This window comes from Lethenteron reissneri, chromosome 24 (assembly GCF_015708825.2).
Source record: "Lethenteron reissneri isolate LAM-NWPU_2019-01 chromosome 24, ASM1570882v1, whole genome shotgun sequence".
Classification (NCBI taxonomy): domain Eukaryota; kingdom Metazoa; phylum Chordata; class Hyperoartia; order Petromyzontiformes; family Petromyzontidae; genus Lethenteron; species Lethenteron reissneri.
The window spans coordinates 3,131,559-3,155,931 of record NC_083802.1 but is presented as its reverse complement, the minus strand read 5'-3'; the positions used below and the strand labels follow the sequence as shown (position 1 = coordinate 3,155,931).

The 24,373-nt window shown below is 46.5% G+C and overlaps 1 protein-coding gene across 2 annotated transcripts in view; it reads left to right on the top strand.

Moving 5' to 3' along the window:
• Nucleotides 1-24,373, top strand: part of LOC133346422 (thrombospondin-3-like) — a 75,932-nt gene that overhangs the window by 33,531 nt on the left and 18,028 nt on the right. Inside the window, exons 5-17 of one of the 2 annotated variants that reach the window (XM_061557980.1) lie at nucleotides 2,474-2,509; nucleotides 4,402-4,475; nucleotides 5,407-5,415; nucleotides 8,235-8,286; nucleotides 9,268-9,434; nucleotides 12,891-13,031; nucleotides 14,747-14,824; nucleotides 15,589-15,741; nucleotides 17,663-17,773; nucleotides 21,305-21,412; nucleotides 22,029-22,188; nucleotides 22,767-22,885; nucleotides 24,108-24,160. In XM_061557980.1, the coding sequence (XP_061413964.1) occupies nucleotides 2,474-2,509; nucleotides 4,402-4,475; nucleotides 5,407-5,415; nucleotides 8,235-8,286; nucleotides 9,268-9,434; nucleotides 12,891-13,031; nucleotides 14,747-14,824; nucleotides 15,589-15,741; nucleotides 17,663-17,773; nucleotides 21,305-21,412; nucleotides 22,029-22,188; nucleotides 22,767-22,885; nucleotides 24,108-24,160 (1,261 nt within the window). Of the gene's footprint in view, nucleotides 1-1,949; nucleotides 2,167-2,473; nucleotides 2,510-4,401; nucleotides 4,486-5,406; nucleotides 5,416-8,234; nucleotides 8,287-9,267; nucleotides 9,435-12,890; nucleotides 13,032-14,746; nucleotides 14,825-15,588; nucleotides 15,742-17,662; nucleotides 17,774-21,304; nucleotides 21,413-22,028; nucleotides 22,189-22,766; nucleotides 22,886-24,107; nucleotides 24,161-24,373 lie in introns of those variants that run through there. The other variant, XM_061557979.1, reaches the window with a different exon arrangement.

Genomic DNA, 24,373 nt, shown 5'->3' with positions numbered 1-24,373 from the left:
AGTGATGGCTTTGCGGATTGTGTAGTCGGAGTAACCATTAGCCTTAAGAGCTTGGCGTACGTGTTTGAGTTCACTGGAAATGTGTTCATGGTCGGAGATGCATTGGGCTCTATGATATAGAGTCTTGATGAGGGAATTCTTCTGGGATGGATGGTGGTGGGAATCCGGTTTTAGATAAGCATCCGTGTGGGTGGCTTTCCTGTAGACAGAGTGGCTCATTGAACCATCAGGTCTCCTTTTGATTAGGACATCCAAAAAGGGTAGCTTGCCATCATTTTCGACTTCCATGGTGAATCTGATGGCTGGGTGTATGGAATTGATGTGGTCGAGAAATTGGTCTAGAGCCAGATGACAAAAGTGTCGTCTACGTACCTCTTCCATAAGGTCGGGCGTAGAGTGGCAGTCTGGATGGCGTCCGTCTCAAATTTCTCCATGAAGATGTTGGCTACAACCGGAGATAGGGGGGAGCCCATTGGGGTGCCCTCAATTTGCTTGTAGAAGGTTCCATTCCAGGTGAAGTATGTATTGGTTAAGCAGTGTCTCACCAGGGGGGGTACCCCAGCATTCAGTCCTTGATGAACCAAGTCTTCAATGATTGCGATGGTGTCAGGCACAGGCACCTTGGTGAACAAGGAAACCACATCAAAACTGACAAGCAGGTCGTCTGGGGACAGGGCAATCCCCTTGATTGTCGATACCAGGTCAGTAGAGTTTAGTACTGCAGAGGTGGTTTTTCCAGTGAAAGGCCGTAGGATTTCGGACAAAAAACGAGCCAGTTTGTAAGTGGGGGAGTTGATAGTAGAGACAATGGGACGAAGAGGTGTATCTTCTGGAACGCGTACAGCCCGTTTGACGACCACTGCTGGATGAGGGCCTCCCCGCACAGTGCGGAGAGCACGGGTTATTTGACCATTCTTCATTTCATTTTTTATTATTATTATTATTATGTATAGCCCTGTTATGGCGGATTAGTCAAAGTGGTGGGGGGGGGAGTACAAAACAACAGTGCATCTTGTGGCACTGCCCTGTCTAACCACGCCTGTGTTAGTCCTTAGTGGTCACCCCTCCGAGCACTATGCCGGCCCCAGCCTGCTTAGCTGCGGAGATGTGATGGGATCAGGAACATTGTAGATCGTTTGACTATTGGCACACGTGAGAAAGCATATTCACTTTCTAACATTTAATATAACTCTGTAGAATGTTTAAACACAATCTTTGGTTCTTAAAACATTTAAAGTTGTTGTGAATAAACACATTTATTTGGTTAGAAAGTTATAAACAATTGTATTCATGCTCATTTTCAAGGCTTTTGTCCAGAACAAATAATACCACAAATATGTTTTCACTCTGAAGCACATCCGCATAAAACTATCTTGAAATGCCCGTGAATGTAGATGACACAGAAATCCAACTTAGTTTGTGACATTAATGACCCTGCAACAATTGCAACTCCACGGCTACGTCTGTGTAATGATGCAGTAACAGAATATCATGGTTACAACCAAGTGAAATGCAGCCAGCAAGTTTCCCATATTTTGCGTGGCATCCTTGACTGTGCCGAATCCATAAAACACACCCACTCATTGTCAGAGTGGCTTTAAAAGGATTGCAGCCCAGGGCTTAAACCCGTGACCTGGGGGGTTGTGTAATTATGGGAAATTGGCCACTTAGCTAAAAAATAAGAAGCTTCATTCATATTTAAATAACGTCAACTATTAGAGGTAAGGCACTTCGTCATGTAATAATTTAAAGGAAGTCACGACCCAAAAGACAAATAGCTTACTTTTCTTATAAATGCATTCTTGGGCTGTCTGATATACACTGTAAGCTTTGTTACGGAAGATAAAGACTGAAGCTATGGTCATTGCACATCATAGTGCTCCAGTGACATCGCTTCAACATCTCTCTTGTACATCAACAACAAAAAAACTCAACACATCCATCAATAGCACTGTCACCTTAAAAGGAAACATTTGACCCTCCGTCTTTGCACAAACACGTGCTTTACATCACTGCAGTGATATCATCGGAGCGCTGTGACGATGCTCCTTAGTTGTAACTTTAAAGCCACACATTTGTGTTGGACAGACTGGGATGCAGGGTCCATGTTTCTATCTACGAGACAAGCGATACTTGCTTTGTGAGCTGTAGCTTCATTTCACTCAGGTACAAAATTGTAAACACAATTGGATGCGTCGTCTTTACATTGATGCATTTTAGCAGCTTCAAATGTTGCGATGTTCGTGAACTGCCTCGTTTTTTTTTACTTTTTTTGTTGCAGCCATGGAAAGAGGACTTTTATAAATGTGTTAATCCGATGCTGTATTAATATGAATGTAAGTATGAATATATTATATCCCTTGAGGCTGGTTTTCAGTTGCTAATAACCTCGTATTTGGCAAACAGTAACTTGTTTTGTTTGGAGTTGTTCAGTGACTAAAAACATAATTGTTGTGTTTTTCCTCCTTTTTAGTTAATGGTGCCAACATCTTAAGCGTATCATTGCTGGGTAAGTTATCTCACTGATCATGCAAAGATCCCCTTTATAAAATAATAAAAATAAAACATAATAAATTATATTATTATATTATTTTATTATGTTTTATTTTTATTATTTTATTACTTCCCTTCTACGTGACTTTACCGAAAAAACCAAGAAGATGAATCCCTGCAGTCACGAAAGCTTTAAATCGAAAAAAAATCCCCTTTATAGTCTTAACAGACTGTTGGAGCAAGTGCTATTAGAGAGCGCTTATGAAGGCCGGCACGGTGCACGAGGGGGTGGGTGGCCAACACCACGCCCGATCGCCTTTATCTCCTTGGTCGCTGATGTTTACACACCACACCAGGTACTCATTTAAGGCTGAGTCGACCTAGGGGAGGCCCAAGACTGGTACTACTGATGAGTCCTAATGAAACTGGTCTACAGTTGTCTTGTTTCCCTGCAGCCCTTTGGTTGGGATGGCCACATTTTCCCAACTATTGTGAGTTGGTGACCTAAACGCCAACATAGCCACACACTCAGGCCTTTTGAGCTGGTGATGTGGATACAGCTGAGTGATTTTGTACGTAAAATGCACACCTTTGTGTGTTGCTAAGTCTAGATTCACGACAGCAGTCGGCATGACCATCTTGATAGTGTTACACTTGACAAAACTGGTGTTCAGATGATGAGTATACACCTACAAAACCTACAGCTCGGCAACCTCCCCATTGCTAGCTAATAAATCAGTGTTCTGCTTGTTTATTTCGATGCATTTAAATGTTAACATCTGTTCAGAATTTTTTGTCATCATTTTAAAAGTATTCATATTATTCGAAATATGTTTGCATATTCTGGCTCATGACCTGCACGTTGCTAAAAAAAAACAGGATAAGCAACACTCTTTACGGAGGTTTTGAGAAGCAGAGCTACTATTGTTTTTACGAGTACAATTTAACTTATAGTGCAGTCACAGTATCATGAGATGGCATACCGGTTTTGTTTTAGACTCCAGTCGTGTTCTCTTGTGAAGGCGGTACAGAGCAAGTGGCCTCCACCCGTTCCCTTTCTATGTAGAGTTGCCCCCGGTCACGCGTGGGTTTTACTCCGGGTGCTCCGATTTCCTCCCGCATGTGTAAACACTTATTAATTGGTTGATGAAACCTTCATATGTATACAGAGGACCGCCAGATATTAGAAATGTGATGCCGGCACGCCACTCTGCTATCCTCCCGATTGTCAGCGGTTCCTCGCGCCTCCGACTTGCTCGTTCTCTTCAAGTCAGAGAATACCGTACTGTGAAGTGAATAATTCTTGGAAAGATGTGATTTTTTTCAACGGTTTTACTTAACTTGACTCCTGTGTCGTGGTCAAATCTTGTAATCAAAATTATGTGTACTTCCTGTTGTCCAATCAATTCCAGATTTTTGCACATGTACTCAGATCCGGTGACAATGCATGCCTGTATCAAATTAATCAATTAATTCGCTACTTTAAACCAATTTACATTTTGTATGGAGGCCTTATTATTTATATATATTGTAGGTCAAAAACGCTGCGGTCCCTAAACTCTCGAATCGCCTCGCCCAAGAACCAGGCGCCACGTGTCTCAGGCACGCCAGTTGTGAATAAAACCATTGTTTTAAATATATATCTTTTTAAGGAGTTTTTCCTTGTTTTTGGTACAATTACACCTCTTTTCCACTGCACAACTGAACCGTGCCAGGGCCATGCCAAGCCAGCCAGATGTCTTTTGAAGCCAGCGTATCAAGATTTGTGTTCTGTCATGGCTCGGCAAATAGCCAGTGGAAAACCATCCATGTTGTAAGCACCCCACACTGGCTTTCGCTCGGATCTGTCAGTGGACAAAGGGTGTTTATTTATTCATTTACTTTTCCTGTCTTCTCCGGGATCCACAGGCGAGCACATGGCCCAGCTGGTGAATCAGATGACACTGTTTAACCAAGCCATGCGGCAGCTGAGCCAGGACTACGCGTGACCAGGCAAGCGGCGCACAGCACGCGCATCGGGCGCGGTGCTGTCCTCACAGCGCATCTCTTTGCTATACCTCATTGCCCGTCAGGGATATGGGCTGCCACGAGTGTGCGTGCACGTGAGCCAGCGTGTGCGTGCTGTTATGCCGACAACCTAAGACTCGTTCGGTGGAAAGTGGCATGAAAACTTGTCTCGGACCTGCCCTATGTCAATTTATCCTTTAAATCTGCATTGTATAAATGTCAGCAAACGGGGAGACAAAGTCAACTTGGCATGGGGCTGGCTACACTATCATCTCGTGCCTTACGCCAGTATTAATAGGTGCTTGCTCCACATATAGCTGTAAGGTGAAATGTGTGTGTGTACAAATGAGTGCGTATGCTCTGCAACGTGTGTCTATGAAGTCTACAATATGTTTCTGTGTAAACATTTGTGTCACTTGTGAATAGAACTGGTCATTTCTCAATTTAAGTATTCATTGACATCTGTTACTTGTAATTTGGAGTGTTTTAGATTTTTTTATAACATTAGCAACCTCCAACAGTGTTTCGTTTTCATCCACCCACACACACCGGGTTTGCATAATTGATTTATCCTGTACTAGATTCAACTGCATCATCTCACAAAGTGAGCGTGTGTGTCGATGTGCATGCCTACGTCTGCCTTAACATGCCTAGACATATTTTGTTCGGCCAGATAGTGAGGGATAAATGGGCGCAGTACGGGCTAGAGAAGAGATGAAACGACGTGGTACAGGAGGATGTGGAGCTAAATGGACTTGCCGACGGCTGGTACCAGCGATGTCATGATCGGCCTCTGTGGAGGAGGCTCGTGAAGGACGCTACTGGGCAGTTGGAGGGCAGAAGAGTGATGCTCACAACAACCAGCGGAGCGCCAGGTGGCTAAAGCACAGCAAGTTGGCACAGTAGAGGTCACAGGTGGTGCATCAACCAGTCATCTCAGTCAGGAAATTCATGGCACCTGGGTCTGTCCCATGACCTCCTGCCAGTGGGCGTTCGACACTTCATGTGGCCCTAGCCTGGCACAAGCGCCGTGGTGACGTCACCGCCACTTTGTGACGAATGGCGGTTGCCGTTGTTGTTGTTGCCTCCGTCTGAGAATGCTTGTGCGTGTGCACATGCTTCTTGTGCAGCCTATTTGTCAGGGCCACCTCACACCTTGCAGGCCATGGGGGATATGTGGTGTTACTGTCGAGAGATGTTTTGAAATGCTGTGTTTGAAACAGGGTACAGATGCATGGTGCTGGTGAGAGCCGCCAAACCAAAATGCATGTGTGATGTTCTGACACATCACCATCACTGTGCCTCGTCACACCATCGCTCATCTCAGAAGCTAAGCATCCTTGAGCCTCGGTCACACTTGGATGGGAGACTATCTGGAAATACCAGGGGTTGTACGCTGGAGCTGTGAAGTGGTCGTAAGATGACAGTACAGCAGCAGATTCTTGAATCTATCTGTGTGGAGCTTTCAATGTTATTTCCTTTGTGCGCTTGGGTTTTTTATGGTTACGGTATTCTAGTTTCCTCCCACGTGCCAAAACGAACTCAGATTTACTTGATCCAAATGTATCACTTGCAATACAGTAAAGTTTTTAAACTATTGAACTCTTAACTAGCTATCTATCAACTTTTTATTTTACCAGGCAAGGCCCACTGAGCTATAGTGCTCTTTTTCAGAAGCGACCTGGCCACAAATGATAGCTCAACAAAGTGGCTTATAATCTGAAAATGTACAGCAGCCAAATACTCTAAACGCATGTTTCTAAATGTGGAGAAAAAAAACCAGAGGACCCGGAGAAAAATCTATGCGACCATGGGGAGAACATGTAAACGCAACATATACAAATCAGGGTCGGGATCGAACCCATTACCTCCTGTATACCAGACGAGGTAGTTAACATCTCATCACCATGGCGTCTGATAAATTTTATCCCATGAACTCAAAACGTCTGTGTCTCTACAGAACAAAATAATGCTTGATCCATCAGTCTATAGGTCTTCTGGACCAATGTTTAACGGCAAAATTTTGTTCATCAAGAAAACTGAAGACCAAAATCGCCTTGGTGAATCTCATGAGAATTAGGCCTGTTAAACAAATGATACTGTATTTTTAAATGTTATGACTAAGAGGACTTTGCTTAAGCTGTGGGGTCCATTCAGCACGGAACGTTACATTTGCAACCCTCAATATATGCTGTTATAGAGAATCGTGAGTAACATATAAACAAATGAATACGCAAAATCCACGTGAAATAACATATTTGTGTCAGTTCATCAGCCCATGGACCGAATGTTAACCATTGGTCCGAAGAGCTATAGGCTAATGAACTAACACACATTTTTGTATTAATCCACAATTTTATTCCACTGATGCTCTTAATGCTACGTCTAGAAATTGAGATACAGTACTGTATATCCATTCACAATTCCTGCACAGTGGTGAATAACAACCACACTGTGCCGTGGAATAGCCCGTGTAAGGTGATATCACAGAACTACTTCTGAGGTCCCTTCAAGTGACCCCTTATCCACCGCAGGGTCGCTCCTCTTCCTCACAAGATGTTTAACACGAAACTTTTTTATTTGAGCTCTCCGGCCTGGCGTTTTGCCAATTTGATTTAAAAAACAAAGTCAACACGGCAACTTTTCGTGCAGGCTTTAGAGATGGGGCTAAGGCCATGACCTCACTACACTTGAGAGCCTGCTCCAATCATAGACGGCTTTAACCCAGATTAAAGCCAGGTAATCAGCCACCGGCATAGTGCCCTGACTTATAAGCCACCTGGTTATGTTTATCTGGACAAGTGACGTTGTATTCTTGGTTCTTTCCGTAAAGTCACGTAGATAGAAAACTAAAATATAAATGAAAAGCAAAAAACCTGCAACGTTTCGATCGCAACACAAGCTGGTCTTCTTCTCCACCTGAAGAAGACCGCTTGTGTTGCGATCGAAACGTCGTGGGTTTTTTGCTTTTAATAAAAAAACATCTATCTGAAAGAACCAAGAATATTAATTCCTGCAGTCACGAAAGTTTTAAGTCTAAATGAAGTTGTGTTTGTTCAGATTGTAGCACAGTCGGCTCGCTCCCAGTTTAAAACGAAACTATTATCTAAACTATTTTTTTTATTTAACCAAGTAAGGCCCACTGAGCCATATAGCTCTTTTTCAGAAGCAATCTGGCCACAAATTATAGCTCAACCAAGTGGCTTATCACGTGGAAATTTATAGCAGCCAAATACTCTCACCGCATGTTGATTCTAAATTTAGAGGTAAAAAACCAGAGCACCCGGAGAAAAATCCACACGACCACAGGGAGAGCATGTAAACTCCAATCATATAGCTGTCAGGTTTGGGATCAAACCGATGACCTGCTGTATACCAGGCGAGGTAGTTAACATCTCACCACCGAACTGTTAACCCCTTCCCATGACTTACGTGTACGTCATCAGTTTTTCTTCTAATTCCGTTCTGAAGTTCGTGCAAATTGCCATGTGGAAGGGCGTGTGGCACCGTTTGGCACCAGATATCATAGAGTGCGGTCGTGTCACTACAGTTCTTTGCAGTGAGTACAATGTCTTTAAAAACAACGGTGCTGTGCCTTTCTAAATAAAATCAACCCTAACCGCTTACACGCTCCGATATTCGGCAGTGAACGGGACCCACCCTGCAACTTGCAAACGTCTCGGAACGAAAAAGGGTTGAGTCATCGACTGAAATGGAATGTAATAATATTGCAGATCAAGGAGACAACGCTACTGAGGAATGTCATCATGGAGTGTCAAGCTTGCGGTGAGTGAACGTCTCCCCTTTACCTGCGAATTTGCTCCGCGTACTTTATTATTGGATAAGTTGTTTGCTGGAACAGCAGTAATTTACTGAGGTTAAGTGTATTGTGCCTTGTGCAGGCCATCTGTCCTACTAGATAGAGAATATTAATCGTGTGTTAATTAAGTAATGCTCTATGAAATGTTAAGCCAGCTATGGAAATGCTACATTAATTTAATGGACGTAGTCTTTTCTTTTTGTTGCAAAATTTACAGATATTCCATTTTATCGATCTAGCTCAAACCCCTAAATTATTTATATAGCTTGAACAATGGGTGAAAACGCATGGACATCCTGTATACGCTATTAGGGTTAGTCAAAAATGTCCTAGCATATGTGCATGCAAAGCCGTCCATAAGCTTACGGCGAATCGGGATGAAGGTCCTGGGCCCCGTGCTTTGGGGGGCCCCCCGCTTCATCGGGGGGTCCACACAGCAGTGTGATTTGCCCCGGGCCCCACACCCCCTCCTATGGATGTCCCTCTGTGCATGTCTATGCGCGGGTTGTGTGTGTGCGTGTGTATATGTTGTGTGTGCGTGTGTATATGTTGTGTGTGCGTGTATGTGTCTATAGTGGGGAGCGGTAGTGTAGTGGTTAGTGCGCTGCGCTATGAACCTGGCAACCCGGGTTCGATTTCCACTCACGGCCAACACCAGTGACGATTATCTGAACCGGTCCTGGGCCTCCCCTAGGTCGACTCAGCCTGAAATGAGTACCTGGTGCAGTGTGTAAACATCGTCACTGGGGAGACAAAGGCGGTCGGGCGTGGTGCTGGCCACCCACCCCCTCGTGTACCGTTCCGGCCTTCATAGGTGCTCGCTAACAGCACTTGCCCCTACAGTCTGTTAAGGCTATATGGAGGATCGTTGTCTTTTTGTGTGTGTGTGTGTATATATATGTTGTGTGTGTATATGGTGTGTGTGTGTGTTATTTTCACGGATGAAGGCTTCACGGACGGCGGGGACGCCCCGCGGTGGTCGCACTGCAGCCCCAACTCGTGCTTCCCCGGCGTCGACTGCACCGAGGCTCCCGGCTCGGCACTCGGTTTCACCTGCGGCCGCTGCCCCTACGGCTTCAACGGCAACGGCACGCACTGCGTCGACATCGACGAGGTGTGGGTGTGCTTCCCGGGGTTGGGGCCGGGGTCAGCTCAGCCCCAACACCCGGGAGAGTGTGCGCGTGTACCTCTGTCTTTGTTGTGTGAGCTTCTCCGGCAGTGCAAGGCTGCCCTTTTTGTGTTTGTTGGGTCACGTAGCCGGCATGTCCCAGCCGACGCGTGCCTAAACTTACCCCGAGCTCTCATACTCTGATGGTGCATTGTCCTTGAGTTGTGCACCTTTTGGCGTCATCTGGTCCAACACCATGTGAGACTAGGCTCTAAAGAAAGCTGTCTTGGGTGTGGACCAATCAACTTCAAGGACAGTGCACATATTATCAGAGTTATGTTTTTTGTTTGCATTCCGACTGCAGGTATTGTGGTCAATGCAAACATGACTCCTAGTAAAAAAGGTGTCAGTTTTGTTGACAGATAAAAGGGTAAAAAAACAATTGTCATAAACGGCTTTTGTTCGCTGGATAGAGGGGGGCTAAACGGGCGTGGCACGGGCCGGAGAAGAGGTGGAGCTGATGCGGTGCAGGTGGACTTGGCCGACGGCTTGTAACCAGCGGTGTCAAGATCGGCCTACTTGGAGGAGGCTCGTGAAGGATGCTGCTGCTCCTGTGCAGTTGGAGGCAGTCGCCCTCCAGGAAACGACGGAGGGCAGAGGAGCGATGCTCTCACAACAACGAGCGGAGCGCTGGGCGGCTAAAACACAGCGAGTTGGCACAGTAGGGGGCACAAGTGGTGCATATCAGCCAGTCATCTTCACCTGCTTGAAACATTCAGGCTGGTCTGCCAACGATCCATCCTGGGTTTAACCAGACTGGATTGTGTGAGGAGCTCACAGATCCTTGAAAGATATGGACACATTCCCATCAGCAAACTACTCCAGCAGGCAAGGTTAAGTTGGCTGGGTCATGTAGCCGACATGTCCAACCACCGCATGCCCAAGCAGCTTCTGTTTTGCTGCATAAAAGGGGCTAAACTAGCATGGCACGGGCTAGAGAAGGTTGGGCTGAGGTGGTGTGGAGCTGATTGGACTTGCCGTTGACTGGTACCAACACTGCCAAGATTGATTTCTTTGGAGGAGGCTCGTGAAGGACGCGACTGGGCAGTTGGAGACAGTCACCCTCCAACAACAACCAAAGGTGGATGAGCAATGCTCACAGCAACAAGCAAAGCGTCAGGCAGCTAAAACGCAGCACGTTGGCACAGAGGAGAGCACAGGTGGTGCATCTGACAGTCATTTCAGGCAGTTACCCATAACAATGTGGTCTGCCCTGTGTCAGCGAGTATTCGACAATTCACGTGACCTCAAATTGCACCTGGCCTGGCACAAACGACATGGTGACGTCACCGCCACTTAATGGTGAATGGCGGTTGTTGTATTGTTTCTTTTATTTTTATCTATTGCATGTTTGAATGTGTAGGGAGCTGTAGGTTCATTAGTTAGCACAGTGAACGATGAATCCAGTGACCTGGCGAGTGATAGCTGAGCCAGGCCTGCTCCGCCATTAGGTTAGCTGAGCCTGGTGTGGTGTGTAAACATCAGCACCGAGGAGACACAATCGACTGGGCAAGGTACTGACCATGCTACCACCCCCTGCGCCATGTCGGCCTTCAAAGGTCCTCGCTAACAGCACTTGTTCAAACAGTCGATATGGCTCTGGCTGTGTGGGGGGTCGTTGTGTTTGTGTGAGAGAAGGAAAGAATGTTGATCGTGGTGGCCTGGGTTCGATTCCTGGAAGTGCGCACGAGCCCAACGTGGTATCCCAGTGCGTGAAAATATACGCAGCAGTGGCGAGATGTTAACTACCTCGCCTGGTATACAGCAGGTTGTGGGTTGGATCCCCACCCTGACGCCTGCTGTATATTTGTAGAATGTTCTCCCCGTGGTCATGTGGAGTTTTCTCCGGGTCCTCTGGGTTTTCCCTCCACATTCAGAAACGTGCGTTTAGAGTATTTGGCTGATGCTATGAATTTCCCCGTGATAAGCCACTTCACTCAGCTATTATTTGTGACCAAGTCACTTCTGAAAAACAGCTATAAATTTAAAAAATATAAATAATTCTGGGTTTTAGTTGGTATACAGCTCATAACACATTCTTCCAGTGACTATTTAGCATATGCCCAATTTCTGAGGATATTTACATTTATATTGACCTGATTTTACCGAGGAAACAATCTATGAGTCCGAAGACTGTTTTTGAGGGGTGTCGTGCATTCAGATGTTTGGTAAATTTATTAGCAAGTCTGAGGAAACAGAAGAATAGGAGGGGATACAGCTCAAAGCTCTACACACATGGGTTATGGACAGCCAACCTTCTGGGCACCTCAGCCAAGCCGACAACACTTCCACCGGGCTCAACTCTACTTAGCTTCCAGGATCGTATGTGATTTGTTGCATTTAGGGTGATTTGGCCTTCTTGAATTTATGACTCAGCACGCTAAGCTTCAAGGCCAGGCAGAATGCATGCCAGATTTTAGTTTTTATAGCTACAGCACTGTTATAATGTGAATCTGGTCCTTGGCTCAGTATAAAATGGGTATCTTGTGTGGGGTGCTGGCATCAGCAATGGGGAGACAAAGGCAGTCAGTCATGATGTTGGCCACATCAACCACTTTTGTGGCAAGATGATGGCCTTAATTCGTGCTTACCAACACCACGTGTCCCGGCAAATTTATTCGAATAATTGTGGTCTCTTTATGAAATCTGTGAATGTCCCGCTGTGTATTGGCTCTCTAAGAAAATTATCAAAGCAAGGCTTCCTGGTCGGACCATGTAGCTGATATATGCACCTACCACTTGCCCAAAGGACTTTTGTTTGGCCAAACGAGATGGTGAATTTCGTTGCTGGCTGCACTTTTCATTCATGGACTGTTAGCCAGAATTAATTCCTCACTGAAAATGTCCCCGTTGCCGGTAGATTGAAATCGGCGCGTGACTAGTAGCCACAGCCATTCGCGAGTGGTATACAGGTCATGGTGTGCCAGGTGTGGAGATAAATTCTGTGTCGCCAAACCCATACAGACCTGGCTAAAATTAAGCCCTAGCTGTAGGTACGACTGAAGATAAACAGCGGTGTGCCAGCAGCGTTGACCTCAATAGTCCAGAGCGGACTGAAACGGGCATCGCCGCCTTTTAGTCCTCATAGTGTGAATGCGAAGTGTGTGTTGATGCGCGCGTGTTAACGCGGGTTGGCGTGTGCGTGGGGGGGTGGTGGCGCAGCGGTTAGTGCGCTGAGCTACAAACCCAACGAGCCGACTTCAATTTGCACCAGTGACGATTATCTGAACCAGTCCTGGGCCTCCCGTATGTTGACCTGGTGCGGTGTGTAAACTTCGCCACCGGGGAGACAAAGGCGGCCGGGCGTGGTGCTGGCCACTCGTTAACAACGCTTGCCCCAACAGTCCACTAAGGCAATATGGGGGGATCTTTGTCTTTGTTTGGGGTGTGCGTGGGTCGCAGTGTAAGCTTGCCAGCCCGTGTTTCGCTGGCGTGCGCTGCGTGAACGCGGCGCCGGGCTTCTCGTGCGAGCCGTGCCCGGACGGACTGGCGGGGCCTCTTCTGCAGGGGGTCGGGGTGGAGTTCGCCAAGGACACCAAGCAGGTACCGTCGTTCATCTAATAAATATATCACTATGTTCCTGGGTAGTAAGTGTTATTTTCTAATTGCTTATGCCTCAAGAGTATAGAAAATGGATATTATTCCCCCACAAACTTTGCTTTTGGTAACATAAAAATAGTTTAGTTTTGTTTGTATATTTATTTCAGTGATTTGTTTACCTTTCCTATAATTTGCACTCCTCTCGTGTTTTCGTATTGTTTGTTGCTGCAACGTTCTATTCTATGTTTGGATTTATAAAGCGCCTTTCGCCAAGGCCCCTTGACAATGCTTTTACTGACTGCGGTACAAAATGGCAAAATAAGGGAAGGATGGGTAGGGTGACCCGCCCCTACTGGACATCTATGAAAAAGAGCTTTACAGCTCATCGGATTCTTCTAGTATAAATGCATATTCTGATCATCATTAATTCACGGCTGGGCGAATCATGTCTTCATACTCGCTCCGCTGAGCACAGAGACGTGCCGCCGCTCTCCATCCCGTGCTCACGGGCTGCGTAATGTCGTCGCTCTCGTTGCCGAACCTGCTCGCTCCTTAATCTGTTCTTCTCCCACGTGACGTATCACATGTTGAATCGATGTTTGCCTCATCTTGCATTCTTGTTACATTCTTGAACCAAAGTGGATATGTTATTGTTTGACAGTTATTAAAAATAATGCCATCCTCTTTTTTAATATTTACTTACTTTGTAAGTACTGTATTTCAATTTGGAGAGGCTCTGTTTATAATTAAATCATCCTTTCAGAGGTTATACATGCACATTCGTCTTGCATATTAAATGCTTTTCCAACAAGTTGCTTTTGAACCTTGTTTTTTTAAATCAATGACTGTATTTTAAATTAAAAGCGTAACTTAAGTAACTCATATTTTGTCTCCTTTGCAAAGTAGACTTATTTTAATTCCTCGTCACCTGGCAGCCAAATGCTTTTATAGCCGACTCGTATATTCACTGAGTGTCGTTCTCCTTGTCGGTTAAGCATGTTTAAAAAATTAAACATCCCTAAAGCTGGTCCATGTCATATCACACAGCTAGCATCAAAGACACTTCGTCTAATGCACAGGCACCCACCAGATGCTCAACCAGGTGTTGTAATGTAGCGAGTTTAATGAATAGACACCAACAATGTCCATTATAAACTAGAGCAAAGGCTACGTGGTGATCTCAAGCCATCTACAAATAGGAACGTAAATGACCCAGGTCTCATCTGTGAGTCCTAAAAGGCCTCTGCATACTGCCCTGCCATTGGCAATGGAAACTCGTATTAACGTTGTATGCTCTACACTTATAGCATCAGCTTACTTCATAAACACTGGACCTAATATGTCGTCGCTTCATAATTTTGTATCAATAATTCCTCATCAGCTACCGTGATCTATCCACTGCTGGATGTAGGCGATGTAACAATCCATCTAACATCTATACACGAGCCGATTGCATCGCTTCACCTCTGCAGTGGACGTGGCATCGGGCATGCTCTCTCTCCCTTCTTTGACTACCACCCTATCGTTAGTTTTGACCACCAGCCATCATCCGGTATAGCCACACGTCTTGCCTAAGTCCTGCTTACTCGTATTAACATGTTCTCCAATCCACGTGTCATTTGTACTGATTTAGAATTGCTTGTTTGTGAGTATAGGTACATACGCACTGTGTCTGGGTAGACCGATAGCTTGCGATTGAGCGTTGCGTCTTCCCACAGGTATGCACAGACGTTGATGAGTGTCAAGATGGAAAAAATGGTGGCTGTGTCCTCAACTCCATCTGTGTGAACATCGTGGTAAGTTTTTCTCGTTACTTTCATCTTTTCTCTTCTTAATTTTATTTGCTATTTGGAACAGATTGGAAATATGATTTTAGTTCTATTGTAATAAAAATTAAGCATTATTTTTATGGTGATAAAATAAGAATAATTTACAGTGCCAGTCATGGACGGTGTTTGATGATCCTTAATGACTGTGGTCAGTGCGGGTTGGTAAAAGGTTCGGTCGGCGATAAGGTATTACTCGCTACTAATGGTAAGGTATTACTCGCTACTAATGGCTACTAATGGCTGGGACTCTAATGTTCCTAGCAAACGTTCATAATGAATCGCAAACGGAATTTACAAAAAGTAGAACACTCTTCATACATACTCTTTGGTTCTTTCGTGATTTTGGTATAACTGCCATCATTAAGAAGGTCCTGGATTTTGTTGTTGTATGTGGTTTTATCCATCATAATCGTGCCATTGCTGAAAGGATGACAATATCATCTCTCTTTTTCAATTGAGCGAGTTCAGAGCGCTCGTCCCTGCTGATGTTACTAATGGGTTTCTTAGCGTTTTTGAGGATGGTGGCGATTTCAGATCTTGCCACGTCTGCTGGGATGTGACCTAAACCTTTGAGGGCTACGTCAACCTGGGCATTGATATCATCCACTTTGACTATGGTCAAACAACCCCGATGACCGACACGGCAAAGGAACGCCATCATGCCGCAATACAATGAGAAGGGCCGTATTGGTTTTGTTAATGGTGTTGGATATTGGTTGTGGTTGTGGCAGGGCTCATATCGCTGTGGACCGTGCAAAGCGGGGTACTCAGGAAACCAGAATGTGGGCTGCCACCCCGGCAACACCTGCAACAACGGGGCCTTCAACCCATGCGACTTGAACGCGCAGTGCCACGTGGAGCGGAACGGGGACGTGTCGTGCACCGTGAGCAGCAAACTCGCAGCCACAGACGCGCACACACACGGACGTACACACACGGACGTACGCACACACACACTGACGCATGGACACACAGACACACCGATGCATGTACATGGACGCGCACACACGGACACAAGGACGCACACACATGGATACACCGATGCATGCACAAAGACAGACAGATGCACACAGACGCACACACGCATACACGGATGCACATGTGGACACACGACACGGATGCACACGCAGACGCACGCACACACAGGACGCATGTACACACGGACGCATGAATACAACGTACACATGTATGCACACAGACGCATACACAGGGACACAGATGCGGTCAAAGTTCTTACTTGTAACGAGAAAAATATATATGTGTTGACTAATCAGTTTATCCAAAGAAAAATTGGAATGTCCAATACCAGCTTTGATCTTTCCTCCATCTGGATTGTTAAGAGTTTGAATCTTTGAATGCCACATTTGGCTACAAGCAGAACTTAATATTTTTATTTGGGCAAGTAATACATTCACAGTAATTTGTAAAATATTTCTCACCCAAAAAAAATGTATGTCCTCCATTTTGCTTGGCTTTACATTCTGAGCAGACCACAATTTTTAGACCGCCTGCCTGAGCCGTGTGGAACTGGGTGGTCCTATCTGTCTGACTTTACTGGCAAGCAGCACACGAGGCTCGTACAGGAGCGTCCGTATAGAAAGTGTGGACCGTGGCAGTCCTGCAAACCCTCCTGTTGCCTGTCCCCAATATCATTGGTCAACGCGAATTATTGTGCTCACCTCAGACTCCTCCAGACCATCACCTTTAGCCCTGACTAAGTGCTGGATAGAAGTCGTGGGCGTGGCGCTAGACCCGTGCGTGCAGGGCACTGGTGCTGCAAGCACAAGTAGACAGCAGAGTGCATGACCACTGCTGTTGGAGTTGCCAAACCTCCCGGATTGGCTGGGAGTGGCTCCTGGAATTGGCATCGATCCCTCCCGGTGACTACTGAAAGCAATCCGGAGGATGTTTATAATAGGATATATTAAGCAAATAAATTGACATAATGAAAACACATCGTTCGAAAAGAAAATCATTCATTGTTAAACTATAAGATGTCACCTGATTGCGTTTTTATTTCCCTTGGCAGCGTGATGGCATAGTATAAAGGGTGGAGTCTTCAATGTCATCCTTGCAGTGGCTCTTGGCTAGCTATCGAACAAAGACTGTCACCACATCACGTGCTTTCAGATGCGCTTCTGCGACCGTCTGGAACGATATTATGAAGCCCCTGGAGCCATGCACTTTAAAATCTAGATTGAAAACTAATTTCTTTAGAACTGTTCTTGTGTTTAGTTTGTTGACCTTCCTCCGCACATCGGATTAGTACAGTTGGCTACGTACGGTGTGAAAGAAGTTCAACATGCATACATTACATCATGCTGGAAGAAAAAAAACATCTCCTGGAATAGCTTCAGTCAGAGTTGCCAACCCTAGCTGCGGTACTTGAGGGTATGCACCCTGCGCTCTGCCCGTGCATGCAGTGCAGCGCGTGCCCGCAAACACAAGCAGAGTACAGAGTTATGCGGCTGCTGCGGTACTTGAGGGTATGCACCCTGTGCTCTGCCTGTGCGTGCAGTGCAGCGCGTGTCTGCAAACACAAGCAGAGTGCAGAGTTATGCGGCTGCTGCGGTACTTGAGGGTATGCACCCTGTGCTCTGCCCGTGCGTGCAGTGCAGCGCGTGTCTGCAAACACAAGCAGAGTGCAGAGTTATGCGGCTGCTGCGGTACTTGAGGGTATGCACCCTGTGCTCTGCCTGTGCGTGCAGTGCAGCGCGTGTCTGCAAACACAAGCAGAGTGCAGAGTTATGCGGCTGCTGCGGTACTTGAGGGTTATGAACTGCTGCGCTCTGCCTGTACGTGCAGTGCAATGTGGGCTGGGCTGGAAACGGCTACGTGTGCGGCACGGATGCCGACATCGACGGCTACCCAGACGAGGCCTTGCCCTGCACGGACAACGACAAGCACTGCCGCAAGGTGAGAGGGGAACAGGGCAACCTGTGCGCCTGGTGACGAGCTCGGCACTTAACGTGCCCTGACTGGCGTTGGCTCGAATGCTTGCCCACAGTTTCTGTACAAGCAGAAATATTGTTCTATAATGACCTTGACGATAAGGGGAAGGGTTACATCGTCAATGACAAGTCAAAACACTGAACTCAACCTAAACTAAACAATTTTTTATTTTACCAGGTAAGGCCTACTGAGCTATATAGCTCTATTTTAGAAGTGACCTGGCCACAAAGAGTAGCTCAACGAAGTGGCTTATCACGTACAAATTTATAACAGCATCGAAATACTCAAAACGCGTGTTTCTAAATGTGGAGAGAAAAACCAGAGGACCCAGACAAAAATCCACGCGACCACAGGGAGAACATGCAAACTCCAAGTTTACAGGCGTCAGGGTCGGGATCGAACTCACGACCTCCTGCATACCAGCCGAGGGAGTAAACATCTCGTCACAGTGGTAGCGCCGCGGTGACGAGACACAATGCACGCAACCATATTCCTCCGACAACAAAGTTTATACAAGCGTCTGAGTTTACTGCCCTGGAATATTGTCTTGATGCACGGTAAGGAGCCATCCATTTAGTACGTACGCTAAAATCTGTCAAAAGAGATAGTCCACCGCCGGCTGCATTAAAGGATTAAGTTGCGTACCTTGGCCACTTATTTTGCTGAGCTGCGTGATAGCTGCAGTCAGGGGTCACGGTGGCACACGAGTGACACCTCTCCCACAGTCCCACTTCTCCCGGTAGTACTCATCTGACAGCTGTAGAAACTGAACTGTGGCTCATTTGAAGGCCAATGTAGACAAATTATTATCGAGGTTTCACCCCCCCCCCCCCCCCGTTTCCTATGCGTACGTACATTGTCAGTAGATCCCCCATACGCAAGCGTACGCATTTGGGTTAACCCCCCCCCCCTCCCACCTCCATGTGTACGTACTGAATGGATGGCCCCTCACTGTAATATAAATGGCAGTTTCATCAGTTCCTCTGGGTAAACTGACATCCAAATAAAAAGCTGAGGAGGCCCTCATCCGGTAAGGGATTTTACAAAAAGGCTGTGCACACTTATTTTCATCGTTATGTTAGTTATTGCCCACTACCAGACCTTGTTGGATGGAAATATCTATTATTTTGATCAATAATTCAATTTCAGCTCGCACCTCAGTTAATGTTTCGTATTTTGTAACATTACTCTTAAAAAAACATTCTCCTCTCCTCCACCGAGTAGTGCCCAGTCTGTAATTTGAGTAGTGCACAGTCTGTTGTTGGACTGCATTCAATTTGTGGCGAGCCCAAGAATAGCCCGAGCGAGTCTTATGATTGATACTTTTTGGCAACCCCATCCCATGTTACATGATGGTTCTCATCCAGCAACATCCGCACTTCATCCACAATATCATCAGTCACTCCACGGGCTTGGTCATCCAATGTTCGGCCCACGTTGGCCCCTTGCCGCAGAATAAACGGGGTTTCCACCTGCTCACTGCAGTACTGACAGCGGCAATTTCTCCACACGTTTCACACAATGTTACGTTTTAGCTAACTTTTTTTTCCTTTGCTTCTTCACTTTTAACGTTTTCTCTTTGTTCATTAAATGTCATGCGGACAATTGCCCCTGACATAGGGCACTTCAAAGAAGCGCGGAACTGATACACCCAAGCACCTCAAACATTGCGTTCTAAAATTCTGGCCATTGGGCTGAAATGAAAACAAGTGCACGTTTTGGCTGCCCTTTCATATATATATATCCAGAGTGCCTTTTGATCATAAACATGAGCAACTTCTAAATGCACTAATGGAGCAAAATCCTCTCGTAACAAAACAGCCGCGATACACGTGCAGCGGTCAAGAGGGTGCCTTCTTCCGATGTGAAATGCATTCTTGCACATCTTAACATGTGGCCCCTTGGCAACACGCAACTTTTTTTCCCCCCCTCCAAAATGCATAACACATTGGACACCAAACACACTTTGATGCCTGCTCTTGGGCTTTTCACCCCTGTTTGCCCGCTGCAGGGGAGAGCCTGCACATGCGCGTGTCATTGGCTCAATTGGGGCACCCTTCGGTCTGCGTTTGACATCGTTACGGAGAAACGGCGCACTGACTGCGACTCGGTGCTTGTGATTTGCCACTTGCACGAGAGCAGACGAGGCGTGAAGTCAGCGCGACGCTCGACCCGGCTCAACGCTCAGGGGTGGAGGTGACGTCTGCGCACAGATATGTGTGGGGCGACGTCACCACCGAGCAGTTGCCCGCCCACGTGCCAACCAGCCTGCAAAACTTTATTAGGTTATAGTTTTTAGAATAATGTTTAAAGAATAAAAAGATCATCTTATCAAGGCCTTATATTGCACTCGTGAAATGAATTATTGCTGATGTGAAGCCACGTGCCATCTGCTCCTTGTAACAATAGCCTCCGCATACCCAGTAACAATGGAAATGATGGCTAACATCAGTGGCGAGTGGTATCTGAAGCGGTCTTAGATCCCCCTTCACGAACGACACTGACCAGCGTGGTGAAGTGTGGTCAAACGAGCTGTGACGGCATCGCGGACTTCATCCAGCGGTGGACTGGCAAAGGGTTGTCAACAAACAATTATAAAACTAATTATTTGGTGGGACTGCATCGGCAGTGGTGCACAAGCACACATGATAACAAACAGTTTTAAGGCGCATTCATCAACAACAATGCCTTAAAATAAATATATATTTCATAGGCAACATTTCAGCCAATGCTCCTTCTCTCGGGCATTGGTCCATGTTGCTACGAAGAAGGGCGATTGCCCGAGACTTTCGCCTATTACAGATTATTCCACTGAATGCAATTTATAATAAGTGCACTGTGATTGACAAATATGTTGGGTTTTTATTTATTATACATATGCACCCTATTTCACTTGCACAAGGTATGTTGACTGCAGTGCAGCTTGAGTGTTATTTGCTGCCACAGTATGACAATGTGTGCTACCCAATCACTGCACCAGTAATACCCGCTGTTGTATATGGGCCTGAATGTTATATCTACGGAGGTCACCACTGCCCACAAGCACCTTATAAGTGCCCGTATACCTACATAAAATGAATTTTTCAAAGACACACTTTACACACAAACCTTGTCCCTTTCCTGACTTCTCATTCACCTCAACATAAGCTACACCATCTTTCGCATCATCTTCTATTTTGTCTGGCTTATTTTCCGCTTGCGTCTTTGACATATTCCTGCAATGCATCTGAACACAGTTCGTCTGGCTACAATACTAGAAGTTGGCTCCCATGCTGCACACAACAGGTTCTGATTGATAAGGTCTGCATTTTACCCTGGAAGCATGTTTTTTTTTATTAGGTTTGGAAACCATGTTGCAGGATAAGATTCCTGTTTTGCTGCTCGTGATCAGCTCATCAAATTCAGCACATGGCATGTCGAATGTTGGTGCGTCAGCCTACGGCTTTAGGTCCAAAGTCTTACGGCTCATGCACAGTTCTGCATTTTCCCCCACAGGACAACTGCAGGTTCACACCCAACTCGGGGCAGGAGGATGCAGATGGGGATGGACTCGGAGACCAGTGCGATGAGGATGCGGACGGCGATGGCATCAAGAATGTGCAGGTGCGGTCACACTTAATATTAACAAAAATGTTCACATTCATTTGGTAGTTAGTGCCATTCTTACAGTGCAAAGGCACCGCGGAAATGCTCTGTAAGCGCTACTGAATATTTTTATCTTGAGTGTATTGCTGCAGAACTAATTGAGCGTTCGAGAAAAATCATGAACAGTGACCAGCAATGAGTTCCACGTAGATAGGCCAGACTCTACAAATGAGAGCGAGTGAGCGGGTGGGTAGGTGGGTCACTGGGTGAGTGAGCGTGTGAGTGGGTGATGGAACATTTAAGTGAGTAGGTGAGTGAGTAGGTGAGTGTAGATAGGTGAGTAGTTGGGCTGGACAACATGAACGAGAGAGCGACTGAGTGGGTGGGTAAGTGGGTTGCTGGATAAATAAGTGGGTGAGTGGGTGATGGAGCGTTTAAGTGAGTAGGTGAGTGAGTAGCTGAGTGTGTAGATAGGTGAGCTGCCAAGGGGAGTCGATGGCGACAGGCCAAGTTGGAAACTAGTATGAAGTTACGGATTGATGTAAACACTTGGAGATGACAATGCAGATGATGATGACGATGATGACAATGAGTTGACAGTCATTTCTGTTTTCCTTCAATAAACCCTTAACAGGACAACTGCCGGCTAATAGTGAACAAGGACCAGCAGAATTCCGACACGGACTCTTTCGGCGATGCGTGCGATAACTGCCCCAATGTGAACAACAACGACCAGCGCGACACGGACAGCAACGGGGAGGGCGATGCCTGCGACAATGACATCGATGGAGACGGTCAGCCCATACAGAGCACCTGCAACCACAGCTCTGCTGTTCCACGAGCTACAGTAACACGTAGCTCTTCTATATTGCTGCCCTTACGCAAGGTAGCCTGGCGCATCATTAAACACTGCAGTGTGCTGAATTGACGAATGTGTCAGCGAGGCAACGTGTATATGGGAACGCCGTTGAGGTGGTGGGTACAAACCGGGAGTATCCATCCACCCAAGGTCAAATTCACTTCATGTTGAATAAGTTTGATGGTCTCTGCTTGAACAAGTACTATATATCCCTTGGATAATATGAGGATGTTTTGAAGGTAGCCGGGTGGCAAGCAGTCAGAGCACTGTGGAGAGCCTGGGTTTGACTCCAGAAAGCCACCTGTGCCTCACACCGGGTTCCAGTGTGAAGCAAGTTGATGGTTTCTAGTGCAGTCACCAATGACCGCACCAAAAATCCACCATCTTAAATCTGGCTTTCTCTCCAACCCAACCCTCGTGCCTTTGGCACGCGGGTCGGGGATGGAGAGAACACATTCATCTTCTCTGTTTGGGGGGGGGGGATTTATTTCACTTGCTCTGCCCTTTCTCCAGGAATCCCAAACATACTGGACAACTGCCCCAAAGTGCCCAACCCTCTCCAGACGGACCGCGATGGCGACAGCGTGGGGGACGCCTGTGACAGCTGCCCTGAAGTCAGCAACCCCACTCAGGTGCGGGCAGCAGGACGGGCTCCACGCATCGGTTTTGTGTGACGGTGCAATGGATACATTGCGGCGTCAATACACGGATCTGTACTGCTGTGGGCAGGGTGTCTCAACAGGTGCCCTACACACACGCACGAAGCAAGCTCGGAATTGGGCCATTTTAAAGAGGTAGCTGTTCATACTCTTTGGTTATTTCGATAAAGTCACGTAGGTATAAAATAAAATGAATTAAATCACGACGTTTCGGGCGCAACACAGGCGTCCGTCATCAGGTGGGACAACCACAGCAAGAAGCAATTGCTGAAGTGGGCAAAAGGGGCTGCTGCAACAAGAGGCTATCTAGGCAAGAGAAGGGGGGAGGAGCCAGGGAGGAGAGTGTTTACATCAATCCGCACCTTCTCTCCTCCCTGGCTCCTCTCCCCCTTCTCTTGTCTAGATGGCCTCTTGTTGCAGCAGCCCCTTTTGCCCACTTCAGCAATTGCTTCTTGCTGTGGTTGTCCCACCTGATGACGGACGCCTGTGTTGCGCCCGAAACGTCGTGGTTTAATTTATTTTATTTTCTAGCTACGTGACTTTACCGAAAGAACCAAAGAGTATGGATCCCTGCAGTCACGAAAACTTCAAATCTAGGTAGTTGTTCAATTAGAGCTGTTCGGCAGAACTGAAATGTCTACACTTCGATGGTCTTCAGAGTCGGGGATGGAGGAAGGGGAACCAAGAGGCAGGGCCAAGGGAAAGGTGGAGAGATGTTGTCGTGGAGGCTTTCAAAAATAGAGGGTGGGACTGGAGAGTGATGGAGATAGAAGATGGGGAGATATGAAGGCACGGTGGAGAGATGTTAACCTCCTCGCCTGGTATGCAGGAGGTCGTGGGTTCGATTCTGACCCTGATGCCTGCCTATTTGGAGTTTGCATGTTCTTCCCGTGGTCACGTGGATTTTTCTCCGGGTCCTCCGGTTTTTCCCTCCACATTTAGAAACATCTGAATTTCCACGTGATAAGCCGCTCCATTGGGCTATCGTTTGTGGCCAGGTTGCTTCTGAAAAACAGCTATATAGCTCAGTGGGCCTTACCTGGTCAAATAAAATTAGTTTCGTTTTATTTTATATTGTCTATAACCAATCCAGGCAATGTCTGGACAGAGAGACTGATGGTGGTGATGATACTGTCCTCCCTAACGCGTTTCTCTCTCCTGTAATCACAAAACTCTCCCCCTCCCCATGCCACAGACTGACAGCGACAGTGACCTGGTTGGGGATATCTGTGACACCAACCAAGACAGGTAACCCTTTACCACACAAACACACTGCTTGCCAAGGAGTGCTACTCGAGGGATGCAATGACACTGGCGCTGTGTGCGTCTATTTGGAGTTTACATGTTCTCCCTATGGTTGTGTGGATTTTTCGGTTTTTCCCTCCACAGTTAGAAACGTGTGAATTTAGACACGTGATAAGCCCTTCGTTGAGCTACCATTTGTGGCCAGGTCGCTTCTGA